This window comes from Herpailurus yagouaroundi, unplaced genomic scaffold (genome assembly GCF_014898765.1).
Source record: "Herpailurus yagouaroundi ecotype Mexico unplaced genomic scaffold, PumYag 216, whole genome shotgun sequence".
In the NCBI taxonomy this organism is placed as follows: Eukaryota; Metazoa; Chordata; class Mammalia; order Carnivora; family Felidae; genus Herpailurus; species Herpailurus yagouaroundi.
Genome location: NW_024412447.1, coordinates 1303132 through 1329690, shown reverse-complemented (window position 1 = coordinate 1329690; position 26559 = coordinate 1303132). Strand labels below are relative to the sequence as shown.

At 61.2% G+C, this 26559-nt stretch overlaps 1 protein-coding gene across 7 annotated transcripts in view; it reads left to right on the top strand.

Annotated features, from left to right (window-relative positions):
• Positions 1 to 6898, top strand: part of MAD1L1 (mitotic arrest deficient 1 like 1) — a 322840-nt gene extending 315942 nt beyond the window's left edge. For all 7 annotated transcript variants that reach the window (XM_040455714.1, XM_040455715.1, XM_040455713.1 and 4 more), the window contains one exon: positions 6468 to 6898. In XM_040455714.1, coding sequence (XP_040311648.1) covers positions 6468 to 6626 — 159 coding nt within the window. In that variant the 3' untranslated portion in view covers positions 6627 to 6898. The remainder of the gene's footprint in view (positions 1 to 6467) is intronic.
• Positions 6899 to 26559: the final 19661 nt, after the last annotated feature.

The following is a 26559-nucleotide window of genomic DNA, read 5'->3' as shown; positions in this document are numbered from 1 at the left end:
AGGAGACACAGGACAGTCACGGTCGGGGAGCGGCGAGGGGGGCAGCAGGAGCGGCCAGGTGGGGGCTACGCGGAGGAGGGATCCAGGGCTGAGGGTCACCTCCGTGTCCCCACGCGGGGCCCGGGTGGGCCGGGCCACTTACACCACGACCGGCCGCCGCCCTGGTGCGTGGTTCTGGGTGGGAGACCCGCGGGTGCCGTGGCGGGCATCCCAGGGGCCCCAGTCCCGGGGCCAGGCGGCCGGTGAGGCCCACGAACTCGCACGTGCCTGTGGCAAGAACAGTGCGTGTGATGAGTGCCCTGTGTCAGAAGTGCCGCTCTCGGAGACCCAGTTCGCGTCGGGCTGGCCCTGGTTACGGAGACGACGTGCGGCCGCAGTAAAAAATCCACAAAGTGCACAAAGCCGTAAGGAGCCACGTTTCATCGCAGCTCCCTGAGCTAACCACTTAGGTTTTGTGGTTTACACGCTTTTTCTCTGTGCGTGTAGAGCCGTGTCATGTGTGAGCGTGACCCACTGCGGTGCACGCTCAGGGGGCTTCCTCCGGCACGGAAGTTCAAGGCGACTTCCTGGCAGACGTGGCGAAGCCGCCGTTCGCGCATCACCGGTGGGCGTGTGCCGGCTCAGGCAGCGCATTGGGCCCTCGCCCGCGTAGCCGGAGCTCCCTCGCAGCCTGGTCAGTGCGCGCAGCCGGGGTGCGCGGCCTGGGCCGCCCCTCTGCAGGACGGGCTGGTCCCCGGAGGAGGAAGCGCCTGCGCTCCTGGTAGAAGGCTCCTCCCCTAGACAGGGCCACGGCCACCCACCACCCACCACCGAGCGCGGGCTCTCACACCCAGCGGACGCACGGGACCCGAGCTTCGCCAGAGCGCCCCGGGTCACCCAGGGCCGGCACCGGGAGGAGGCCGTCCAGGCAGAGGGGTCAGAGCAGAGGCGTTGGGTGGTCGCGTCTGAGCGGGGAGATGGCCGCTCAACCCCAAAGACCCACGGTACGCGTGCGTGGCGGCGGGAAGGGGGTGCCCGGCACGCGGCAGGCGTCTGCGCACGCCTGCCCACACCGACCGCCCCGCGTTGTCCCCACGGGGCCAGCATCTGGCCGCGGAGTCCGGCCAGGACCCGGCTGGAGAGAGGCCGTGCCTGTGCCGTGCCCGGGCTCCCAGCCCCTGCCTCACACACGAAGGCCCGGGGGCGGCGCCGAGGACGGGGCCGGGATGGAGCGGCAGGCTTCGCGGGACGCAGGGCCGTCTGGAGCTGTGTCCGTTCAGGTGCCTGCTGCCCCCAGATCCGCACGTGAGCCTTCGTGCGACTAAAGACGGCCTCCAAGCAGCCGGCCTTCCCCGGGCCTTGCAGCCACCAGCTTCCCACCTGCAGCCAGGGAGCCAGTGAGGGAGTGGAGATGCCCCGGCCTCGGGGCATCTGAGTGCGTGAGCGAGGTGAGCCCCGGGGTGGCGTGGGGCTGCTGTCAGTACCCCCACCCGCCCCGTCCTGACTCCCACCGCCTCTTTCCCGGGCAATCCGGGAACGGAGGGAGACGGTTCAGGGAGTCACAGATGAACGGACCGTCGCAACTGCGGCCAGCGCTGTGCAGGAGGAGGGGGCCCTGTTCCGGCGGGGGGGGACAGCCGTGAGCGAAACCCACCTATGCACCTGACCTTCCAGGAGGCGCCGGGACACAGAATGCCAGCCCCGGGTCACTCGTGACTCGCACGTACCCCTTCCCGGGCGGGCTTGTATCTCGGGAGCAAAGGCTGGCGGTTTCCATGAGGCCCATCAGTTTGTCCGTCTTCATTCTATTCTCCGGACTGTGCTTTCTGTGTGAAGTCTGACAAGTCCTCCGCCTGGTCTTAGGTCCTGAAGTGTCGTCTCTGTGCTTGAAGGTTTTTATGTTTTATGCGTGAGTCTGTGATGGGCTTGGAGTTTAGTTCTGCCTGAGGTGTGAGGTTCAAGTGAGAATTCTTTTCAGTTCTCTCGTCTTCCTCCGTGGGGCAGCTCTGGCACTTGCGTTAAGAAGGTTGATTGGGGGGGGCCTGGGTGGCTCAGCCAGTTGGGCGTCCGACTTCGGCTCAGGTCGTGATCTCGCGGTCCGTGAGTTCGAGCCCCGTGTCGGGCTCTGTGCTGACAGCTCAGAGCCTGGAGCCTGTTTCAGGTTCTGTGTCTCCCTCTCTCTGCGACCCTCCCCCGTTCATGCTGTGTCTCTTCTCTGTCTCAAAAATGAATAAACGTTAAAAAAAAAAATTAAAAAATAAAGAAGGTTGATGGGGCACGTTAGTGTGGACCTCCGTCGAGGCCCCCACGTGTGTGTTCTGCCCCCAGGACGGGACGGCGCCGCCTGTCCCACTCGGAGGCCGCGTGGGCCGTGCGCGCCCTTCTGCCGAGGGTTTTCTTCGGGAATGGAGGTCGCGTTTTGTCAGAGGCGTTCGTTTCCTGTGTCGGCAGTGGGACTGGGTGTCCTGGGGTTGTGGTGACGCGTCCTGACTGGTCGTCAGCGCACCGGCCACACGCAGAAGTGCCTTGCGCGTGGTCCCGGCGTAGTCCCCGCTCTATACTTCCCGACCACGTTAGCTGAGCTCTGTTGAGGGTCTCTGCACCAAGTCCACTTCTCTCTTCCTCCTGTGCGTGTGCGCCATTTCTGGTTTGCTGTCGGGCGGACACGCCTGTGCGCAGGAAAGTACTCTCTCTGCTCCGTCTTCCGGAACAGACCATGGAAAATGGGCGTTAATTCTCGTTTAAATGTCTGATAAAATTCTCCGGTGAAACCACGTGGGACTGGAGATTTCTTCTTGAGCGTTTTAATTACAAATTCGGTTTCCTAAATGGCCACTGGACTGGTCGGGTTCGCTGCTTCATCTTGACCGAGCCCTGGTGCTCCGTGGTGTTTAAGGGACGCTCTGTTCCCAGCTGTCAAGTTTATGGGCATGAAGGGTTTTTAAGTGTTTTCTTACTATTCTCGAAACAGCTCCAGGATCTCATTTCTGGTATCGGCAGCTTCTGTCTTTTCTGTTCCGTCAGTCTTGTTGCTGGTTTCGAAGGACCGGCCTCTGGTTGCAATACCCCCTCTCCTGTCGTCAGTTTCGTTCATTCCTCCTTGATCGCGACCCTTCCCTTCTCTGCCTCTTGAGGCAGAGCCCCGACACCTGGGGGGTGGTCCCTCGTCTCCAGCAGGGCACCCCGGGCCCCGTGTCCCCCCGGCTCTGCCCGGTGCGCCCGCGAGCCATGACCCCGCGTTTCGTCTCGGCCCGCATCATCTCATGTGTCTCTCGTCACCGAGCTGGGACCCCCTAGTCTCTGTGACTGTCTGCCGTCTGTTTTCAGGCCCCAAGATGCTCCCGTCGTCCTGCGTTTCCCTCCAGCTGCCGTCAGCCGCTTCCTCGGGAGTCGATGGGGCCTTGTGACAAGCCGCCATGCCACCGTGACGCAGAGAAGATACCCCGCTCCCAGAGTCTTGAGAGAGCGGTGTTCGCACTGCCTGTTTGGTCATCTTGTTGCGTTGTCTAAATCTTGCTCGGGTGGGGACGTGAGGACCCACACCTCGCTATGGGTCTCATCTCTGGATTCTTCCCGTGCCTTCGTTCGCGGGATTGCCTTCGGTTCCCTCAGCAAGCGGTAGGCTTGCACTCGATGGGAATCCCCTCCCCCCTGTGCCGTCCCGCGGGCAGTCGGGGGCTTGGGAGGGGGCCACCGAAGCGGGGGCAGTTCCCTACTCAGGGCATGTCACAAAGGGCCCGCCGCGTGCCGTCCCGCCAGCTGGGGCGCCACAGGCTGGCATTTATTTTTTTTTTTTTAATTTTTTTTTTTCATCGTTCATTTATTTTTGGGATAGAGACAGAGCATGAACGGGGGAGGGGCAGAGAGAGAGGGAGACACAGAATCAGAAACAGGCTCCAGGCTCCGAGCCATCAGCCCAGAGCCTGACGCGGGGCTCAAACTCACGGACCGCAAGATCGTGACCTGGCTGAAGTCGGACGCTTAACCGACTGCGCCACCCAGGCGCCCCCACAGGCTGGCATTTAACGAGCCCCGTTGGAGCCACTACGTGCTTCGCCTTCCGCTGACGCACAGCCCCGGAGCCCCCCGGCGTCCCCGCGCCGCCCGTCTCCGCAGACTCGCGCCGTGCCAGACAGACCTGGCCGTCTGGGTCCCGGCCGATCCCTTCGAGGCAGGCCCAGCTCCACCGTCTGGAGGGAGGGGAGGCCTGGAGGCGAGTCCAGGCTGAGGTGTGGGCGCCGGACCGCGCTGACGGCCAGCCAGGGGCCACCGGGGGTCTTACCGTGGCGGAGCGCCTTGCTCGCCACAGGGCGCCTGCCAGCCACACCGCGGCCTGTCACTCCCAAACGCTGGGGGCAGAGGAGGCAGAGACACAGGCCATAAATATTTCCAGCCACAGCCAACGCGTCTTACTGGGCAATTTGCTTTTTAAAAAATTGCTCTCTAATTTTAAGCGAACAGCCCCTAATTAGAGTGATTTACAAGGTACCTGGGGACCGGGTGGTATTTGAGCACGGTGGAGCCTAGCAGAGATTGATCGGCATGGCGTGACCGGGGCACATGCTGGCAGCCACACGGCTCCACGCCGCCTCTGAGCAAGGACACGGCCCTTCCCACGGAATGGGCCGGCGTGGCCGGGGGCGGGGGGCTCACAAACCCTCGGCTTTGAGAAGGCTGCCCTGGTCACGCCTCCTTCCTGCACGCCCCCCGCCGGCCCCAGGGCACAGCCAGTGTCTCTGTGGCCGTGCTCCGGCTCGCCTCCGGAACGCGGGGCAGGTGCACTGAGGTGCCCAGGATGGGCCTCGCGTGGGCGAGCGTCAAGTGACGATTGTTCGAGACACGGCCGCAGTGCTGGCAGCCGCGAGGGATGTCTGATGTGTGTAAAGCATGGCTGGGGCCCCACAGCCCAACGGGGATCTGGGGAGACACCCGGACTGAAGGCCACCTCGGGCGGGCAGGGGTCCCAGCCAGGCGCGGCGCGGTGTGGAGGGACCCCGCTTCGGAGGAGGGCTGCCATTCAGTCGCCGAGCCAGGCGGGCGCCACGGCCTCCCTCAGCGCCCCCCACCCCCACCCCGAGCGGTGCCCTGCGTCTGCTCCCCGCCCCTCCGCTGCCGGAGGATCAGCCCCTCTGACATTTAGGGGAAATTTTCACAATTGAGCAGAAGGCAGAAATGAAAGGATTTTCTCGGTAAAAGGTCAGAGTGGTATCTCTTACTTTTGTTTAAAAATGGTCCGTGTTGAACTGTGACAAGCCTAAACGTGCGGACGTGCAGGGGAGCAGGGTGGGTGCCCTGGGGAGGCAGCAGAGGCCGTCCACGCGGCTCACAGGCGGGGGCCGCTCAGACGCTGGGTGCCACGAGCTCCAACGGCCGCCAGGAGGGCTCGTGGGACAGGACGGGGGAGCAGGCAGGCCGGCACCAGCTCCTTCCTGGGGTCTCGGAGGGAGAGACCACTGCCTCCCAACAGGCGCATCCGGGCCTCCTTCCCGGGCGGAGGTCGGTGTGCGGGCCGGGCGTGTGGCCCACCGCGTGCAGGGGTGAGCCATGCACACGGGCGGAGCCAGGCAGCCCCCGCAGCTCCTGGGAGGAGGGTGGCCCCGTCAGGCTGTGGGGCAGACGGGGGTTTAGTACACGCGCCCCGCCCCGGGGGGGGGGGGGGCGAGTTCCCACGCTGTGCAGTTCACCCCACGGCTTGCTTTTTGGTGTATTTGGTGTCTTCCAAGCTGTGCCGCCACCACGACCCGATTTCAGAACTCTCGTTGGCCCACCAAGGACCCTCACGCCCGCTGGCAGTCCGTCCCATGCCCAGCCCAGCCCCTGGCAGCCACTGATGTACTTTCGCGACTTGCCGTTCTGCACACTCCCTATGGGTGATCTGACGCACGCGTGTTGTTCCGTGTCTGGGGTCCGTCCCTGGCGCAGCAGGGGTCAGGGCTCCGTTCTTTTCGTGGCTGAGTAACAGTCCGCCGACGGACTCCGAGGGCGGCGTGCGCACCCCGGCTGTTCCGCGTGTCGTGGCCGGGAGCGGCTCCTCCCGCGGAGAAGCGAGGCCCGCGAGTGGGGTTGGCCTCCCAGCAGGGCCGCCGGTGGGAACCCCCTCCGTTCTGTGGCCGGCGCCGTGTGACGGAGGAAACGGGATTGAGCACCAGGGGGCACGGCCGTCCGCCCGGGCGCAGAGCAGCTCTCTGGGGCGGCTCCGGCCCCTCGCCCGTTCGTCTGTAGCGTCGGGGGGTGGGGCGGGGTGTCAGCTGCCGTCACGGTGGCCGGGCTCTGAGGACGGGGAGGGCTGGGCAGACCGACAGAGGGCAGCTGGGCACCCGGAGCCCACGCCCCACGCCCCACATCCCGTCTTCTGGACCCCCGCCGGGGACGGGGTCTCCGTCCCTCCCTGTCCTGTGACCGAAGGGCCCTGGGGCAGGGGCGGGGGGACCCCGCAGGCCCCTGCACCCCTGACCGTGTGTCCTCTGTGTCTCCCGCCCACCCTCCAGGCCACGGGACCCTCGGGCGCCAAGATGCAGCTTCTGGAGACGGCCTTCTCACGCACGGTGCCGGAGCTCATCGAGCTGCACCTCCTGCGCCAAGACAGCATCCCCGCCTTCCTCAGCGCCCTCACGCTCGATCTCTTCAGCCGCCAGACGGTGGCCTAGCCTGCGGCTCACGCGCAAGAGGGCAGCCGGCAGGTCCCGGGCCCACCCTGCCTCCCGCCACACGGCCCCACAGACCCAGGCGGCCCGCACCTGTAGCCGGCGGGGGAGAGGCCGCACCCTCCTTCTCGCCCGGGACGTTCGGTGCCGCCGCTCCGGGTGTGGCCCGGGGGGCCCGCTTCCAGCCCCCTCCGCAGTGTGTACCCCCGCCCACACACCGCTCAAACCCGGCAGAGTCCCTGCTCCGTATGAAATAAAGTTTGCTCCTCGGCCACCCCGCCGGCTCGCTGTGTGCGTCTGAGAGGACGGGCTCGCCCTGCCCACCAGCCCTCGGTTTGGCCCCGGGGCAGCCCCTGGACACCAGGGGACGGTGGGTGGCAGCCCAGGAGCCACCGCCCCCAGCAGAAGAGAGGGAGCGCGTGTTCAGGTGGAACAGAGTGGCCGAGATACCTCCCCTGCCCTGGACTCCGCCCCCCCACGCCCCCACCCTCCCCCCGCCAACGGACCGACGATGACGCTCGCACTCTGCGGCCCCAGGTGCTGGCCGGGAGGGCGGCTCCAGGCCCCGTGTGGAAGTGCTGGCAGCCAGCACCCCAAACCCCAGGCCCCCACGGGCGACGCTGGTGGTTCCGGCCACGTCCTCCTTCCTGTGGTGACCTCAGGACCAGCAGCCTGCACACACCTGGGCACCCGGGGCAGGGATGGGGATCAGAGCACACGGGTCGGCCTTCTCCCCGGACCCCTGGGCACAGGGACGGGGGCCGCCTTTGTGGGAGGGGTCCAGCTGCCAGCCCCGGGGGGACCTTGGCCTCTGTACTCACAGCTCCGGGCCTGGGGGGCCCACTGACCAGGGGTTTGGGTGGGCTCGGGAAGGCCTGGAGTGGTGGCCCACCCCTCCCCCCAGCACGGGACGTTGGGGGACAGAAGACGGGCCGCCTGGCGTTGGAGCGTCCGAGTGGCACCTCATTGATGCGCACGGCTCAGCACTCCAGGCCTGTCACCGGTCATGGGGACAGTGAGTCCTGACGTCAGCCGCCCGTGCGGCTGCTTCGGCGGTGCCAGCCCATGGCCGGCAGCCTCACCGCGGGCAGACGGAGACACGGCCCGGCCAGGCCCCAGGGCCACCAGCAAGGCTCTCCTGCCTGAACCCGGAGCCCCCCTGGCTCCCTGGATCACAGCACAGCCCGGATGGCTTTGCTGGTCACTTTGAAACTGAGAACACGGGCTCGGGGTGGTGACGTGGCTTCCCAGGGCCACAAGCCAGTGGGAATGGGGACCCCGGTCCAGCTCGGGGGCTTTCCGCCCTCCACGGGCTGAGAGCCCCGGCTTGCCCGTGCGGACGCCCGAGGCTCCCCTGCCCCGCGTCCTGTCTCACTGACAGCACCCATCTCCAAACCCGCTCCCCAACGTGGGAGGCTTGCCGAACCCCGTGGAGCAGCCCCTTGGGAACTGGGAGGAAGCTCCTGGGGGTCCTGGCTTCTGCAGCAAAGACCACCCACCCCTGTGCTGGGTTTCAGGCAGACGTCAGAGTGGACTCCCTCCCAGGCTCTGTTCTAGGGCCTGGTCCCTGAGCTCGTGTTCCGCACCATCAGAAACCCGCAGGGTAGTGGTGGGGCGGGGCGGGGGGGGGGGGTTGTTGCTGAGGCCCTCTGGGCTTGGCCCTGCCCTCCCCGGACATGGGGGCCCCAAGCCTACAGCAGGAACCGTCCCAGCCTTGGTGTGAGGAAAGGCCCCCGCACCTGTTGCAGGCTCCAGCCTGGAGGGTGCGGTGGGCGGGGAGGCCGGCCTTCCCTTCTTCTTCTCTGCCCCGTGGAGCAGATGGAGGGCCGACTGCTTGTGCAACAGGAAGGGAACATTCAGTTCAGAAGGCCACGCAAAGTCACCAGCCCCTAAAAATGCTCTGCATGGCCTCTCGCGCACGGGCAGGAATACACACACCAGCACGTTCCCTGTGTGCAGACGGCGCTTACCAGGGACAGGCACCCTCCAGGGCAGTGGGCGTGGGGCTGGTTCTTGCTCAGATGGCTTAGGTAGGGGTGTCCGGCCGGGCCCCGACGGCAGGTGGACCTCGAGGGACGGGGATGTCCTGGATCGTGGGCCAGGACAGAAGCTCTTGACCTCTGCCCCATGGGCGGCCAAGGGAACATCCGTCCGCAGTGGGCCACGGAGGCTGGATGCCCCCCAAGGGGTGCTGGTTGCTAGGCCAGCCCAGGCGAAAGAGGAATATTCTGGAAGGATTTGGGTCAGAGCTGAGGAATCGGGCTGCATGGTGCCACAGCCCCATGGCCACCAGCTACCCACTGCCCGACACAGGCCACGAGGCCCCACGGCTGCAGGGCTCCACCACCAAGCTCCAAGATGGTTCCTAAACTGCCCCCGAAGCTTTTGTCCCCTCTCGGGTTAGGGTGCCTGGCTGAGTCTCGCATTGGCACAGCCCACCGTCCCCGCTTCTGCGGGACGGGGTGGGCGCCGGGCAGCTCAAATCCAGCAAAGGCCTTCCCTCAGGTGCAGACGCCCAGGCACATGTCCCATCCCTGGCACGGTCCCCAGCTTCCTCCCTCCACAGGGAGAGGGTCTCCCAAGGCCCCTTCCAGACGCCGACGCACGGGCCGGCCTGGGCTGGACGGCGGCTGTGCTCCGTCCGATTCCAGGGTTTTCCTTTCCGGAAGGGAGCAGGAAGATTCAAACAGTGGGAGCAGGAGCACAGCTCCTGCCATCGTCCCCCGGGGCTGGCCCCGTTCCCGCTGCTGGACTCGGTCCAGTCCCCTCGGGGCCACCCGGGGAGCCGGGGGAGGCGCAGACGGCCGCGCGAGCCTGGGCCCACCGAGGCCCCGGCCGCCAGGCCACAGAAAGTTCTGGCGGGTCCCCACCTCTGCCAGCTCATCAGTGGGCACCCGACACCAAATGGTTCTTAAGCCGCTAATGACTAATTTTAAGGGATTAGTGCCACAGCGATAAACTCTAATTGCCAGGATGTAACAGGATTTGTGTGCGACAGGCGGCTCCCAGCTTCCCCGGGGCTCCCAGGGAGGACAGCGCCGCCTGCCGGGGCGTCCACCGGACCCCCCAGCCGCCGCCAGCACCCGGCCCCCCTCGGCATCCACGGGCCGGCAGCACCAGAGCCGGTCAGGGACGCAGGTTCTCGGTTCTCGGGTCCCGCCTGGACCCGCTGAATCAGAATCTGCACGTGACGCGACCCCCAGGCGGCTCTCATGCCCGGTTCAAGGCCGTGAAGCTCTCACCCCGCGGGAACCAACCAGTTCACAAAACTCCCTCCCGCCTGTGGGCTCCCCACAGGGGCCCGTCCAGAGAGGGCAGGCCCCGGTCTCCGCTCACGCGCGTGCACGGGCCGGGCCCACACCCCGTCAGGGGCTGAGTTGAGCTCCCCAAATCCACAGGTGGAAGCCCGGGACCCGGAATGTGATGTACTTGGAGAGGGGGGTCTGTGAAGAGGGGGTTAAGGTAAGAGGAGGTCACGACGGTGGGCCCCAACCCAGCAGGACTGGGGTCCTATACAAGGAGGAGATCAGGACACGGACGCGCGAGAGGGACGACCACGTGAGGACGCAGGGAGAACACGGCGTCTACATGCCACGGAGGGGCCTCAGGAGGAAGCAGCCCTCCCCACGCCCGGATCTCCAACTTCCAGCCCCCAAGACATGAGGAATCATTTCCGTTGTTTCAGCCACTCGGTATGTGGCCGCATTTGTTACAGCGGCCCAAACTGACCGCTGCCGCCCCCATCTCCTGAACCCGCTCCGTTCTCCGTTACGGCACCTCTGGCCCCCGCCATCTTCCTCACACGTAGTTTATCAGCAACACACATGTTACACGGTTTCCGTCAGGCTCGCGTGGTCTCGGGAACCCACGGGACTGTCCCACGGAACATGCAAACCACACACGTGTGACTTGAAATTTAATAGCCACATTTAAGAAGTAAGAGGGGCACCCGGGTGGCTCAGGCGGTTAAGCTTCCGACTTCGGCTCAGGTCACGATCTCGCGGTTCGTGGGTTCGAGCCCCGCGTCGGGCTCTGTGCGGACGGCTCGGAGCCTGGATCCCGCTTCGGCGTCTGTGTCTCCCTCTCTCTCTGCCCCTCCCCCGCACACACTCTGTCTCTGTCTCTCAAAAATAAACATTAAAAAATTTTTTAATAAAAAATAAAAAGAAACAGGTGAAGTTAAGTTTAAGATATAGATTTTATTTAAACCAACGATTCCAAAAGGTTACTTCAATGTGTAATCAGTGTAAATAATTAAGGAGACATCATTTTACTGTGTTTTTACCGTCCGCCGCGGCTGGGAAATCCACTGTCTTCTGTCTCACTTGCCGCCCTCCCCCATTGGGACAGGACCTTGTCGTGTCCACCACAGGTCACTCGGGGCCTCGCTGTGCTTGTGAAGGGCCCTGTCGACTAAGAGAAGTGGCTGTCCCAGCAGGTGACCTGGCAGTCCATGGGGACCTGGCAGAACCAGGGGGTGGTGAGCGGCGTCCCCCACAGACAGGGACCCAGGGCGCCCTCCCTGGAGCCCGGCCTGGGCGCCCGGTGGCCCTGCCATGCTGGCTCTGCCCCAGCCTACACAGCTCCCGGTCTCCCCACAGTGAGCCTCAGTCTCCACACCTCGAAAATGGACTGCCCGTTGGGGGCCGCCCTCCCCCTGCCCGGTCGCTGCCCCCTCCGCCCGCCAGGGCTCCCTGTGTGGTCTCGTAAGCGTAACACCGTAATTAGCCCAATTACCAACAGCCGTCATGACTCTTCCTTTTTTTTTTAACTGAAAATGGAAATTAAATTTTGCAGCAGGTTTACAGGCTGTTAACGGAATTCACTAATCAAACCCCAACACCAAGTCCTTGAAAATGAGAATTTAAAAAGGTCTGCATTTGCATATTCATGTTTTTAATAGGGTTCAGAAGGTATATTTGCCACTGATGAAAAGGATTAATTAAACCTAATTTGCATCGGTGGCGCGTCTTAACCCCTTCTGAGCTGGCCTGAGGCTGGCTTGACCAAGGGTCTGAGGGTGAAATGCGGGCCAGGGGGCCAGAGACGCCAGCCTGCGCCCTTCCTGCGGCCGCATCCTGGGATCCTGGGTCCCCGGGTCCCCACGGCTGCCACGCAGGGAACCAGGCCCCAGGCTCGTGACCCTCTCTCATCGGCGACCCTGGCAGGAGGCAGCGGTGGTGTTTTCTGCTTAAAAAACACACGTACGTGGGGGGTTTTTCTTATTCATACCAGCCATTGTCAAACATTTGGAAAATGCAGGAAAGTCTCAGGAAGAAAAGGAACATAATCGCTGTGCACTTTGGATGGCGCGTCTTCCAGAACTTTCCCCTTGAGCGTGTGTGTGCACGTGGGTGCACAGTGTGTCGTGATGCTTCTGCGCGCCCTGCCCCCGCGTGTTCTCTTTGTCGGATCCCTTTTGTCGGGACGTCGGTTTCCCCCTCTCGTTATGATTATTTTGCGCCAATCGCCAGTAATGCCTGGGGTCAAAGGGCAGCCTGGGGTCAAAGGGCAAGGACGTGTTGGGGGGGGGGCGTGTGTCCTAATGACCGGTCCTGGGTTGACGCACCCACGGTGTCATCCCGCGTGACGGAGGAGAAACTGAGGCTCAGAGATGTCAACACAGCAGAGGTCAGGTGTGAGGTGTGTGCGGAGATCGGAAGAACGTAGAATCTGCCGTCGGCCTAACGATCAAGTATTTAGTGTGTTTTTACGTCGGTGCCGAACAGGGTGGGCATCTTGGAAGCAGCAGACGCTCGGGCAGCCCCCCCGCTGCAGCCACGGCCGGCGGCCTGGGAAGCAGACCCGTGGGCTGGGGGACACGCGCCAGCCAGACAGGCTCACTGCCCAGGGAGTGGCCCTTCAGCACCGGGAACACACAGGTCACAGGTGAATGAGTCACTGGGTACAACGCCAGTCTGTGCAAAGCCCCAGGCACACGGCGATAGGAGGAAGAGGGTCCCTCGCCTCCGGGGGACGCTACTTGTCAAGGAGGACGTGCTGCTGAGGGGCCCACGGCCCCAGGTCCCCCTGGACGGTGGCAGGGGGCAGCCCGACGCGGACAGACCAGCTCCCCCATGGCACTTCACTGGGAGGCATACGGGAGAGAAGTGGGTTCAAGGAGAACCCAGATCCTGCAGGGAGGCCGATGGGAGGGCGTGGGAGGGAAAGTCGTGGCCACCGACCGTGGAAAGATCTCCGGGCGACACGAGAACAGAGAAAACCAGGCGTCGCTGGTAACTGGTTTCAGCGAAAGAAACTGTAAGGCTTTTCTTTCTTACCGAGGGGCACTCCACGGACGGGACGGGCCACCCGGTGGGCACAGCTCCACACGGTCATGAACCCGTGTCTTAGCCTGCTGGAGCCGCTTGACTAATGTCCTGGACCGGGGGCCCCAGCAACAGACGTTCAGGTCACGGGGTCAGGGACCAGCAAAGCCGGTTTGCGGTGGAGCCCCTGGCCGGCCGTGTCCTCGTGAGGTCGGAGAGGGTGCTCGGGTGTCCCTTCAGGTGTCACCTCCTGGAGGCCCGTATCCAGGCGGTCAAGTGGGGTCAGGGCCTCAGCACGTGGAATGTGGGGAGACACAGCGCGTAGGCTGTACCTGGTTGTAAAGGTGCTTCGAGCAAATCTGGTATCTTTACCTTGTGATTTTAATTAAACATGTAGAAGCATTTGATTAAAGTTTATAATCAATATCTAAATATCTGGGAAAGTTTATTGGTTAATTTTTCTAGTTGGGATTCATTAATTGTGCAAGTGTTTAAATATTTAGGGAAATATGCTTAATAGATGCGTCAGATTAGCAATATTAGGCACCACGCTGCGAGCGGGGAGACTCCTCTCCCCCGGAGACAGAGATCCCGCTGGGAAGCCGCCGGGTGTGCGAGTGACAGCTCATCTCCGGGGCGGCCACGACCAGCCTCCGAGGACAGGGCCCCGTGGGGAGGCCGAGGCACCGGGCCGAGCTCGCTCCTCGGCCACGGTGACCGTCCCTTGCGTCTCCATCGCCAGCCCAGGGTCCGAGAAGGTCATGACGTCACACCATGTGACGGGCTGTCCCTCTGAGCACCCTGGGTCCAGCAAGTGGCTCCCGGAGCTGCATTTCTAGCCTTGACTCAAGACCCGGGACAGACTCAACAGACAGCAGGCCGGGGAGGGTGCGCTGGGCAGGCAGGCTGTGGGGGGGGGGGGGGGGAGCCCTGACCCCGCCTCCCAGCTAAGGGAACCAGGGTGTGAGGAGAGACCCTGCAGAGGAAGCGGGTGCGGCTGGCTTCTGCCCTTCAAAACGGGGCGCCGAGAGGCAGGGGCGGGGGAGGGGGGACCCAGACCGGATGGGAGGGCGGATCGGAGCCGCGGTCTCCGACTCGCACGTGGTGGCCAGGGCAAGACCCCCGCCCGCGGGCGCTCAGGGGCCGCCCCGACGCCGCGCGGGCCCCCCCCCGGGTGCCGCCCAGCCTGGAGGCCGGGGAGGCCGCGAGCTCGCGGAGAGCAAGCCCCCGGCGGGAAGCAGCGAAGGCGGTTTGAGTAGCACCGAGCGTAGGCATCGCCGCAGGTGCGTCCGTTAAGCGGCAGGAAGCATCCGTCATTCCTCTGGATGGACACGGACTGTTCCGAGACGCTCGGGCCTCAGAAACGTGCATTTCTGTTCATTAATGTGGTCCCGTGACATGTGACGCGCTGGGTGACTCTGTGTCATCGGGCGTGCGCGCAACGGGACCTCGCAGGCCCACCGCCCCCTCCCACGGTCACCGCCAGGAACCCCAGTGCCTTCCGGTTCCGAGTCCGCCGCCTCCGGCTCCGTCCCGAGGCGGCGCCGCCCGTCCTCTCGCCCGAGGGTCACACAGCGCAGAAGTGCACGCGGCTCGGCGTGCGCTCGCGCTTACGGTGCGGGACCCACGCGTGACGCCCGGCGGTCTGCCGGGGCCGCCGTGCCCCGCGGTGACACCGTCCGGCCTCCGGGCACAAGTCCACGGCGGGGAGCTTCCCAGCACAGGTGTACCCGTTCGCGCGTCACGTGGACACCCGGCCGCTTTTCCAGGTGTCACTAATAACAGCCACCTGGACGACCCAGCGTGTGCCTCGTCGGGCTCAGGATCGAGTGTTTCTTCAGGGTTTATCGAGGAGCAGAAGGCTGGGTCGAGGGGTCCGCGGGCATCGGGCTTGGGGAGAGGAAGCCCCGCGACTTCGGGGGCGCGGGAACCTGTGCCCCATCCCCTCCACGGGGGGGGGGGGGGGCGGGTCTCCGCACACCCCGTGAGCTGCTCGGCCCCGCCTACTTCCCACTCCTCTGCGGGGTGCAGGTCTCCCGCGGCCGTGGCCCCAACGCCCTGTGCATCGATCCCTTGCTGGTTTATCCGTGCAAACAGCTCCTCCCACCATACGACTCACCTTTCCCCTTTTTTGGTTATTTTTCCATACACGAAGCTCTCGACGCTAATGCAGTCAAAGGTCTGCCTCCCCCGTGCGCTCGGCACCCCCTCCCCACACGGGGAGGCCGTGGGGACGCCCCGCGCTGTCGTCTCCAAGCGATTCTTATTTATGGAGTGAGACAGAAATCCAATTTCGTTTTTTTCCACACGAATAACTAATTGTCTTGGCCGCGTTTGGCGCACGGCCCCCTCTCCCCACGGTCTCCCCGCCCACGCCCCCGTAAATCAGGTGTCCGAGGACGGGCGGGTCTCCCTCCGGGGCCATTCTCCCCACCCCCCCACACCAGGCCCCTAGACCCCGCCACAGAGCCACCCCTGGTACTGAGAGACCCCCACAGCGAGGTCGCCGCTGCAGGATGGTGGGGGACGCTCTGACTTCTTGCAGTGACTCTGTGGCCTCATTTTAAAGAGATCACCTGTCAGGGCACCTGAGTGGCTCAGTGGGCCAAGGGTCCGACTCTGGCTCAGGTCATGATCTCGGGTTCCTGGGTTCGAGCCCCACATCAGGCTTTGTGCTGACAGCCCGGAGCCTGGAGCCTGCTTCGGATTCCGTGTCTCCCTCTCTCTCTGCCCCTCCCCTGCTGGTACTCTCTCAAAAATAAATAAAACGTGGGGCGCCTGGGTGGCTCAGTCGGTTAAGCGTCCAACTTCGGCTCAGGTCATGATCTCACAGTTCGTGAGTTCGAGCCCCGCGTCGGGCTCTGTGCTGACAGCTCGGAGCCTGGAGCCTGCTTCCGATTCTGTGTCTCCCTCTCTCTCTGCCCCTCCCCCGTTCATGCTCTGTCTCTCTCTGTCTCAAAAATAAATTTAAAAAAAGTTGAAATTAAAAAAATAAATAAATAAATACAACGTAAAAAATATAGTAAAATAAAACAGAGAGCACCTGTGAAGCTTCCCGGCCGCGGGCTGCAGGCGGGTCACAGGTGGACCCTTCTCCAGCGTGAGGCCGGCCATCCTATCCCCGCTCCCGAGCGTTTTCACTGAAGCATGAAAACATGAAAAACGAGGCACAAATCACAGCGCAGTTCGCTGACCCCTCCAGGCGCTCAGCCCCCAACATGGAACATTGTCTGAACATCAGAAACTATCGCCTCCTTCCGACCCGGACAGGCCCTGCCGGTGACCTCTCGCCCCCGGAGAGGCCCGGCCCACTTGTGGACTTTACACGAACAAAATCAGACAGGAAAAAAACACACACTCCTGCCCTCGAATTAATATTTCACTACGTTTGCCCCATCCCACGTCTCTGCCACGTCTCCACGGGCACACGCCCAGCAGCACTGCGTTGGGCCACCGTGGAGGCCACCGAACGGCCTCCGGAGGGGTCAGGCCACCTCCGATCCACGGACAGCGAGCGTCCTGGTGACCACGTCCCCAGGGACGCGTGGCGTCTGCCCTCCTTCCCAGCAGCCCTCATGAGCGCCATCCCAGCCGGCTTTAATTTGGGCTTCCCCGGCCAGACGCTGCCGCCCTACGCGGTGCCCGCGGCTCCTGCGGGAAGGAAGGCCCGCCCCGCGGCCGGCCAGGTGGGCTCCCGCTAACTGGCGGCTCCTGGGCGAGCCTGCCGAGGCCTGTTTCCCGCGGGCCCCGCCCTCCACCCGCAGAACCCGTGGGCCCTTCCCTCCACCTGCGGGCCCCGCCCTCCATCCGCAGAATCCGTGGGCCCCGCCCTCCATCCGCAAAACCCCACGGACACGAGGCTCTCACGGGCGTGCGGCCCCCAGGACGGGCCCCCCCAGCCTCGCCACGCCGCCCAACCCCCGCGCGCTGAGGACCTGCCTGGGGCGCCCCGGTGAGTTGTGTTGGTCCGTCTCCCGAGGGGACATTGGTCTCCCCCCCCCCCCCGGAAGCTCGCTTCCCTGCGGGATCTGAGAGCTGCCGGCCTCCGGTTTGCTCAGCTTTGCGGCTGCGGGGGGACGGGGTGGGCGTCGAAGCCCCTTGCGCGTGGCCAGGCGTGGGAAGCGGGGCTTGGCCCGTTGCCCCCTCACTGATTGGTAGGAGCCCCTGCTGCACTGCGGGCGCGAAGCTTCTGCCGCTAGGCGTCCTGGCCGTCGGCGCTCCGGCCGCGGGCCTCCCTCCGGTCGTGCTCCTTCCCGCGCCCACAAGTGCCTCGTTCCCTGCAGCGCTTAGCGCTTCGCGAGGGATCCGAGAAGCCTTGCGCGCCCAGCTCTGAGCACCTTCTAGCTTCTTCCCGGAGACCGCGCGTTAGCTTTCGCGCGGAGCGCCGGGCCCACCTCAAATCGAGGTCACGTGTGGGCGAGGGGAAGGCTCCTTGTTCCCTCCGTGGGATCCAGTGGCTCCTCAACCACTGACGGATGGGGAAGGTGGTCCCGTGACACTGCCCGCGACGTGTCACGGGGCCGGAGGGGGAGGCCCGGTTCTGGGCCCGCGGACTCTGGCCTCTAATGCCTCAGCTTTACCTTGGGGCTCGAACATGGCACTTAGGTTTGCTGAATTTGTTATTCCAACGGCTTGTAGATTCTTCTGGATTCACTGGGCTCGCAAGTCGTGTCCGCAAATCAGGAGGGCGCTTGTCCTCCCTTCGTTCATGGCTGGGACCCGCCGCACGTGTGACCCGGGGTGGGGGGGAGGGGGAGGCGGTGTTCCCCTGCTGTTTGCAAGAGGAGGGAGCGCGCATGTCCTCACCCGCGATGGTCCCGGTTGTTCTGAACCCCGAGTCTGACTCACCTTCCCCTCAGTCCGTAATTTGCAGCTTCTATTATGAACATTTGTGCTTTCTCTGCACCTGGGGAGCTAATCCCGTGGTTTTTCTACTTGGTGGACATGGTCAATTACGTCGCTGCTGTTGTTGTTGTTGTTGTTGTTGTTGTTGTTGTTGTTGTTTTGTTGTTTTTAACGTTGAACCAACCTTTTTATTCCTGGAATAAACCCGATACACCTCCCTTTCTAGACGTTTCCGGATTCTGTTTGCTACTTTTTTTTTTTTTTTCCATCGGTAGACAGACAAGATTTATTACTCTGTCTGTATCTGTTTGCTACTTTTTAAAGAAGGTTTTGGGTCTGTGTGAACTGCCATTTCCGTCTCTCTCTAGCCTCTTTGCCTGATTTGGCATCAGTCACGCTGGCCTCACAAGCTGAGCGCCGCCTGTCCCGAGCTTCCGAGGCTGCCGGTGTCCCGTCTTCCTTAAATACCCGGCGGCATGCACCGGGGCGGCCATCGGGCCTGGAGGCTCGGCTCTTTACTCCGTGTAGGACCGTCCAGCCTGTCTCTGCACCTGCTGCGTGAGCGCCGGGGGCCGGGCCCCACGAGGACCGTGGAATGTGTGAGCACGAGGCTGTCTGTGACGCCCCGTCGACGGCCCCTTGTCTCATTTATGACGTTGGTAATGTATCATTTACCCCTCCTCCTCGGGCTGAAGATGTATTGATTTTATTGATCTTTCAAAGATCCGGGTTTTGGTTTCATGACTTTTCTGTTGTCCTTCCCTGCACCTCATACGTTCTCCGTCCTGCGACTTGCTGTGGGGCCCACTTGGTCTCATTTTTCAAGTTGTGATCTGGGTCCAGTCAGAGAGAAATCACACGGCATTTTGGGGGGGGGGCGGGCGGGGAAGTGTGCAGGGAGGGCAGAGGGGTGCTCCCCCGGGACGCGGGGCACCGGGAGGGGGCCGCGAACACGCTGGGGGACACGGTCGGGGTGGGGGCGGGAGAGGCTCAGGGGGCAGCAGCCCGGTGCACCCCCACCCCCGTGTGGCCTCCTCTCTGGAAGCCCCCCAGGCCCACTCGGCTGCCCCCGCCTCTGCGGCCATCTGGAAGCTTCCGGGCACTGAGCTGGGGACAGAGCAGGACTCACTTCGAGGAGGCAAAGGTAAGAAAACGTAGGGGAACCTGAGCGCGGTAGTTAACAGGATTTACTCAAGAGACACATACCTGCCAATTACTTTTCATTGAAGCAGAGAACACGCCCGATGTGACATTTAGAAAGATTGGCAATATATTGAAACACACACAAATCGATGCTTACGATGCCAGATCCCGACACTGAAGCGTGGCTCGTAATTAATCCGCATTTTAGGATTAGACTTTTTTTTTTTTTAGACTTTTATTTTTTTAAACGTCTGTTTTTTTTAAGTTTTATTTATTCATTGTGAGAGAGAGCAGGAGAGGGGGAGAGAGAGAGAGCAGGAGCAGGGGACGGACAGAAAGAGGGAGAGAGAATCCCAAGCAGGCTCCCTGCTGTCAGCACAGAGCTCGACACGGGGCTTGAGCTCACGAACCATGAGCTCACGACCGGAGCCAAAACCGAGAATCAGACGCTTCACCGACTGAGCCACCCGGGCGCCCCCTCGTTGTAGGATTAGACTTGTCAAGTAGTCTCCTACACAAGGTTTGAGCCAAAGAGGAAGTGAGAAACCACACTGAAACTCTGGACGCCCGGAGACAACGCGACACGTCTACGCTTCGGGATTCAGCTGAGACCGCCGGAAGGAACGCGGGACCGAACAAGAAATAATAAAGGCGAGAAGACAGAACTTACATAAAAACCACGCGATCAGTGAGCCGCGTGGACTCGAGAGCTGGCTCCGTGGCACCAAGAGTGATGCGGACGGCGAGCAGAGCGTGTGTCCCCACGAGCCACCCAGATGGTCCTCGCGCCCAAGTTCGCATGTCACCCCTGAGGCAGGGGCGTGGGCCTCATGCGGAACCCGGACCTGGCGGTCCCCATGTGCGTGACCGGGTGCGCACCCACCTCTGGGGGCTCTGGGGCGGCCCCCGCCCCCCCCCCAGCACCCACCACACCGCGGGCCGCCCCGGGAGATACTGATGTGAGCCAGAATGTGAGAGGTGCTGGACCGAACACCCTGGGGCCACCCCCCGCCAGGGGACGGCCCGCAGACCCTGCCCAGGAGGGCCGAGCCTGAGTCTTGGGTATAAAGTCCAACGAGAGTCCAGGAGGTGGGGGGGGGGGGTACTGAACTGTGTGTCCCCCAGGGCGACAGGCGGTATGTTGTGCCCAGAGGGGCCCAGGTAGGGGTGGGGCAGAGACCCCCCCCCAGCCTGACAGCGGGACTCAGGACGGGCCTCACCCTCCGTGAGTCACTGAAGCAGAAAACATCCCCATTCTTCTCTAGGAAGCGGTCTCAACGTCAGTCCTGGAAACATTGGTGTTTTCTTAAAATCCCTGGGGAATTCGTGGCAGTGGTCAGCCCTGGGGAGGGTTTGCGGCCTGAATTTTAGACACTCTGCGTGACCCCGAGAATGGCAAGGTCAGAATTCTAATTTAACATGAGCCCATTGGGCGCCACGGGTCTGCCTGAGGCAAATGGGTTTCTCTGAAGGAGCACATCTCGGCCCAGGCCTCAGAGAGCTCCAAGGTCAAGGTCAAACGTAGTTATTTAGGGATTTGTATGAAACACATACACACCGGAAATGTTTTTCAAATCTCAAAACCTCTAAGAGGGGCGCCTGGGGGCCTTGGTCGGGTGAGCATCCGACTTTGGCTCAGGTCACGATTTCGGGGCTCACGGATTCGAGCCCCCCGTCGGGCTCTGTGCGGACGGCTCAGACCCTGGAGCCCGCTTCGGATTCTGTGTCTCCCTCTCCCTCTGCCCCTCCTCTGCTCTCTCTCTCTCATAATAAATAAACTTAAAATCATTAAAAAAAAACTTTAGGTAAAAACAACAAGGTAATTCCAAAGAGAACGGGGGTAAAGGACACCTAGGTGGCTCAGTCGGCTAAAGACCCGGCTCTTAATTTCGGCTCACGTCGTGATCTGAGGTCATGACCCCACAGTTCATGAGATCGAGCCCTGCATCAGGCTCTGCGCTGGTGATGCAGAGCTCGCTTGGGATTCTCTCTCGCCTTCTCTCTCTACCCCTCCCCTGCTCGTGCTCGCTCGCTCTCAAAAAAAATAAGCTAAAAAAGAAAGAGAGAAATGGAGGGGACACGACGAAATGGGAATGAATGAAGCAGAAAATGAAGGTGCAGGGGAGGAAGGACAAAAATAAGGCTGGTTTGGGGGGGAAGACTAATGTAGTTTACAAGCCTCTGGCAAGAGCGATCGATTAAAATCATCATTGGAATGAAAGCCCTAGGACTGGAACAGAGGACACAGCTTCAGACGGCAGGACAGAGTCGAAGTTAACGAGGCAGGATCGCGAATATCTTTTTGCCCACAAGTTCGAAAATACAGGTGAAACAGGTTCCCGGGGAAAACGCAAGAGCCACAACCTGAATGGTGTGATAACAACAGCAACACTCTCCTGTGTTTTAGAAACCTTCCCACAACGTGAAAACTAGCCTCAGCCTTTTTTACGGGAAGGTTCTAGCTAAAGGTATTCAAGGCACAGGTGATGCCAATCTTATTCAAAGTCTTTCGGAAATTTCAGAGAACAAAAAAGAACATTCCCCGGCCGTTTCCGTGAGGGTTAAAAAATCTTCGTGCCCGTCGACAAGGACGGCAAGAAAAAGCACACTTAGCTGCAGTCCCCAGTAAATATACATGCAGAATCCTAAAAATACGTATTTAGCAAACCGGCTGAGTAGCACTAAAAATCCGTGTCGCACACTATCACCCCATTTGGTTTAACCCCGGATTGAAAGCCTGCTTTACCATGGATGTATTTATGCATTTCTCCATGGTTACAGGATAAAGGATAAAAAAAAAAAAATCTTTGGTCATCTCGACAGGTGAAGGAAAAGCATTTAAGGGAAAAAGTAGCATCCGTCCTTAACACAAATGCCCAGAAAACTGAATTGTCCTCGAGCCTCAGCAGCACTACCGGGCGGTGACTCACTAGCCGTGCCCACGGGATTTTCGTAGGACTGGACACGCTGACCCCAGAACTCGCATGAAGACCGAAGGGCCCAGAACGGCCGAAGCAGTTCTTGAAGTACTGGACGGGGGGGGGGGGACTTGGCCTCCCCGCTAACAGGACACGGGGCAAGCCGCTAGTCAGGTACTGGAATAGGACGGACACCGTTCTGGATGACCAGAACAGGACTGTGAGCGGAGCAGACGTGACCTGTGTAAAGGCAGTTCTATCCGAGAGCCCGGGACCTGAGCCACCACCCAAACCCCAGACCGATCCCGCCACAGCACCCGAGCCAGGTAGACCCCACCGATGCAGGGAAGGCTCTGGAAACTGAGCGGATTTTGGAACCGCCACCCGCGGAAGGAGCCAGAACCTGTGGTCTGGACCTAACCAGGTTGACCACGGCCACGTTCTCTAGAACATTGGGTGGGATTGAGAGTCTCAAAATGTCCAGGATGTGGTCCAGAATTAGCAGACTCAGAAGAGACACGCGAGGGGCGCCTGGGCGGCTCAGTTGGATAAGTGTGCGACACTTGATTTCAGGTCACGTCGCGATCTCACGATTCGGGGGATCGAGGCCTGAGTTGGGCTCTACGCTGCCAGCCTGGAGCCTGCTTGGGATCCTCTGTCTCCCCCCTCTCTCTCTCTCTCTCTCTCTGCCCCTCCTCCGCTGGTCCCTGCTCCCTCTCTAAATAAATAAATAAATACATACGTACGTACACACGCACCTACGTACATAAATATTAAAAGGAGAGAGGAAAGAAAAGAAACGAAAATCTGACCAGTACACCGGGAAGAAGATAGTCAGCAGACCCCAATCCCGAGACTGTCCAGCCGTTGTGATCGTCTGATGACAGTGAAAAAAAGGATTTTTTAAATACTTATTTTTGAGACAGAGAGCACAAGCAGGGGAGGGGCAGAGAGACAGGGAGACACAGAATCGGAAGCGGGCTCCAGGCTCCGAGCCGTCAGCACAGAGCCCGACGCGGGGCTCGAATCCACGAACCACCAGATCACGACCTGAGCCGAAGTCGGCCGCTTAACCGACTGAGCCACCCAGGCGCCCCTCTGCTGTGATGATTTTCAATGGGGTCTTTTCCCACGTGGTTCTGGTGGTCATTGCTAATACACCGAAGCAGGATTTGTCTTGGAAGATATCTTTCCCTTTGCAAGTTTATGTTTTAGCTCACATGCGGTAAAATTCACTTTTTCCGGCATAGGATTGTACGAATTTGGCAAATGCACGGAGTCACGTCGCCACGCCCAAAGTCAACCTGTTAACCCCCTGGCGTCAGCCCTTTGTAGCGAGGCTTCCTCTGCCCTGCGCCCCGGCACCCGCCTGGCTCCCCATTCCCAGAGGCAGCCACCCGGCATCGTTCCATCGCGGGGTCCCGCGTGCAGCCTGGAGGTCTGGTTTTTCTCAGTGCAACGCCTTTGAGAGCGACTCTGGGAGCAGGGGGCGGGGGTGTCCTCCCTATGACCGGGCAGGCTCCCTGGAGCGGGTGTACCACATCGGCTCACCTGCTCGCCACCTGAAGGACATTTGGGTTTTGTGGGTTTGGGGGGATGAAGAATAAAGCCACGATAAGCTTTCAGGTACAGATTTTTGTGTCATTTTTATTTGCGTAATTAGTGTGTAATTGCATGACCTTTCGGCTTTCTCGGGTCGGTGCCCACGGTAGGATCACCGTCTTCCGGGGCCGTTGCGCGTTTCTGACATGCTGACGCTGCGGTTGGGAGTGGAGGCGCCGTTTTGCACCAACGGTCACCTTGACTGCGTCTCCCAAAGGGCTGATGCGCTCGCTTGCCACCCGCCCAGCCTCTTTGCAAACACGCGTGTTGAGAGATTTCCCACGGCCGGCCCTTGAGCGCTCTTTGTTCGGGACCCAAGTTGGCTGTGTCTGCGAGTGGCCCGTCCCCTCCCAGACTGTGGGCTCCTGTCCTTCCCCTGACAGTTTCATCCCCAGGGTTCATCCGAGTCACCAGCCCTTTCCCGTGTGGACTGTGCTTTTGCACGTAATTCTGAGCTCCCAGAGACCCTCTGGTATGTTTTCTTCTCAAAGTCTTTGCTCTGGGTTTGACATCCGGGTCTGCGATTTCGATTTACGACGGGAGGACAGATCCAGGCTCTGTGAACTTACGTTTTTCGCCAGATTTGAGGAGTTTGGGCTGTGGTTTCTTCAAGTATTATTTCCTGTGCCGCTTTCTCCTCACCGTTTGGGGACCCCGCCCACAGAACGCCACACTCTGGCGTTGCCTCTCAAGTGCTGGAGACCCCGTCGTGGTTCCCGTCTGTGTTCCGTCCGCCCTTCGGAGCCTGGGATTGCTCTGGATCCTTCTTCCGGTTTCCCGGCCCTGCCCCTCTCGTCGCCGCGCTGCTCCTGAGACCATCCCGTGAGTGCGTGGTTTCATTTGGGTATTTTCTGGCTTCTCTTTCTCTGCAGAGAAATAATATCCTCCTGTCCAGTTCAAGACTATTCATCTTAAGCTCGGGAAGGATGATCAGAAAAGCTGCATTAAAATCGTCATCGGGGGGCGGCTGGGTGGCGCAGTCGGTTGAGCGTCCGACTTCAGCCAGGTCACGATCTCGCGGTCCGCGAGTTCGAGCCCCGCGTCGGGCTCTGGGCTGACGGCTCGGAGCCTGGAGCCTGTTTCCGGTTCTGTGTCTCCCTCTCTCTCTGCCCCTCCCCCGTTCATGCTGTGTCTCTCTCTGTCCCCAAAATAAATAAATGTTGAAAAAAAATTAAAAAAAAAAAAATCGTCATCGGGGGGCACCCGGGTGGTTCAGCCGGTTAAGTGTCCGACTTCGGCTCAGCCGTGATCTCACGGTGGGTGGGTTCGAGCCCCACGTTGGACTCTGTGCTCATGCCTCAGAGTCTGGGGCCTGCTTCGGATTCTGTGTCTCCCCCTCTCTCTGCCCCTTCCCCACTCGCACGCTGTCTCTCTCTCTCAAAAAGAGGCATTAAAAAAAAATAACAAAATAATAACGGCACAAAATCAGAAATGCGTAAGGTCTCAGGGGAAAAAAAATTACAGAACTTCAGAGACAGTGTTCATGAGGGCTTGTGGGCCTCTCGTCGGACGTAACAGGGTCCCAGCTGAAGTGACGTGGGGAAGCCAGGGGACCGGCTTGCGCACGGCCGGGTCCCGCTGGGGGCAGATCCTCCCTGCCCGGCTCCTCTCGCCCCGGGTGACTCATTCGCTCTCTCCAGGAAGCAGCAGGAGAAGGCTGGAGCCACGGCCCCAGCCACGGGGCGGACAGACCCACCCCCCGCTAGACACACCCGGGGAAGCTCCTCCCACGGACGTTGCTCGTCCGTGCACCAGTCACTGTGGCTGGGACGTGGTGGCCCGCCAGGGGCAGCAGCAGGATGTCTGGGGGCAGGTGAGATCTGCTGAGGATTTAAAATCCACGATAAAGTTCATAGCAGTCCACGTGGTTCTTAATCCCCCCGCCCCTCCATTTCTTCCCAGGGCCCCCGGCACACATCCTTCCCAGGAAACGTCCTTCCAGCGGTCAGGGTTGTTGTTGTACTGAGACGTGTGTGTTACGGGTTGAATCGTGCCCACCCCAACAAAGTATGCTGGAGCCCTAACCCCCAGTGTCTGTGAAGGTGGCCTGGTTTAGGACGGAACCATGTCAAGGCGAGGTTGTTGGGGAGGCCCTGACCCTGTCTGACCGCTGTCCTTACAAGAGGAGGACAGACACACAGGGGGACGCCGTGGGAGGGTGACGGCAGAGACGGGAGTGTCTAACGGCCCAGGAGCCCCGAAGGCTGCCCACAAACCACCTGCAGCCGGAGGGGAGGCAGCCTGGAGCGGGGTCTCCCCAGAACCTCCAGGAGCGAACCCACGCCCTGGGCTCTTCCTGCATCTGGAGAGTCCCCCGCCCTCGGGCCCCGGCTGGGCGCCAGCCTCCGCCCTCAGCAGCAACAGAGGGGGAGCCTCCGTCGCCATCTGACCCGCTTCTGTGGCCGGGTTCTCTGGCCGCAGCAGGAGGCCGTCCCGCTTTTAAGGACCTGCGTGGCCACACTGAGCCCACCTGGGTCATCCAGAACGCTCTCCCCAGCTCACATCTGCAGAGTCCCCTTTGCCACCGAGGGCGCCTGTCCCAGAGTGTGACACAGAGAGTCACCGCGGACAGTCTAGCGCTGTGCCTGGCTAAAGAGCAGATCTGAGTTCCTCGACGAAATATTTTCCTGACTCTGATTTTTAAAAATTGAAATTACTCCTTTCTCGTTGCCAATTTCTGTTTTAAAACTAAAGAACAGAAGACGTGGTTTATATATACAACGGAATACTACTTGGCAATGAGAAAGAGTGAAATCCTGCCATTTGCAGCAACGTGGAAGCTGAGTGAAGCCAGTCAGTCAGAGAAGGATGGATATCCTATGTGTTCACTCATGTGGATCTTGAGAAACTTAACCGAAGACCTTGGGGGAGGGGAAGGGGAGAAAACACTTAGAAATGGACGGGGTGGGGGCAAACCAGAAGAGACTCTTAAACACAGAGAACAAACTGAGGGCGGATGGGGGCGGGGGAGGGGGGAAAGCGAGTGATGGGCACTGAGGAGGGCACCTGTTGGGATGAGCACTGGGTGTTGTACGTGAGCGACGAATCAGGGGAATCGACCCCAAAACCAGGAGCACGCTGTATACGCTGTTAGTTAACTTGACGCTCAATTATACCAAAAAATAAAAACTGAAAAGCACATCAAGAAAATGTAGAAGT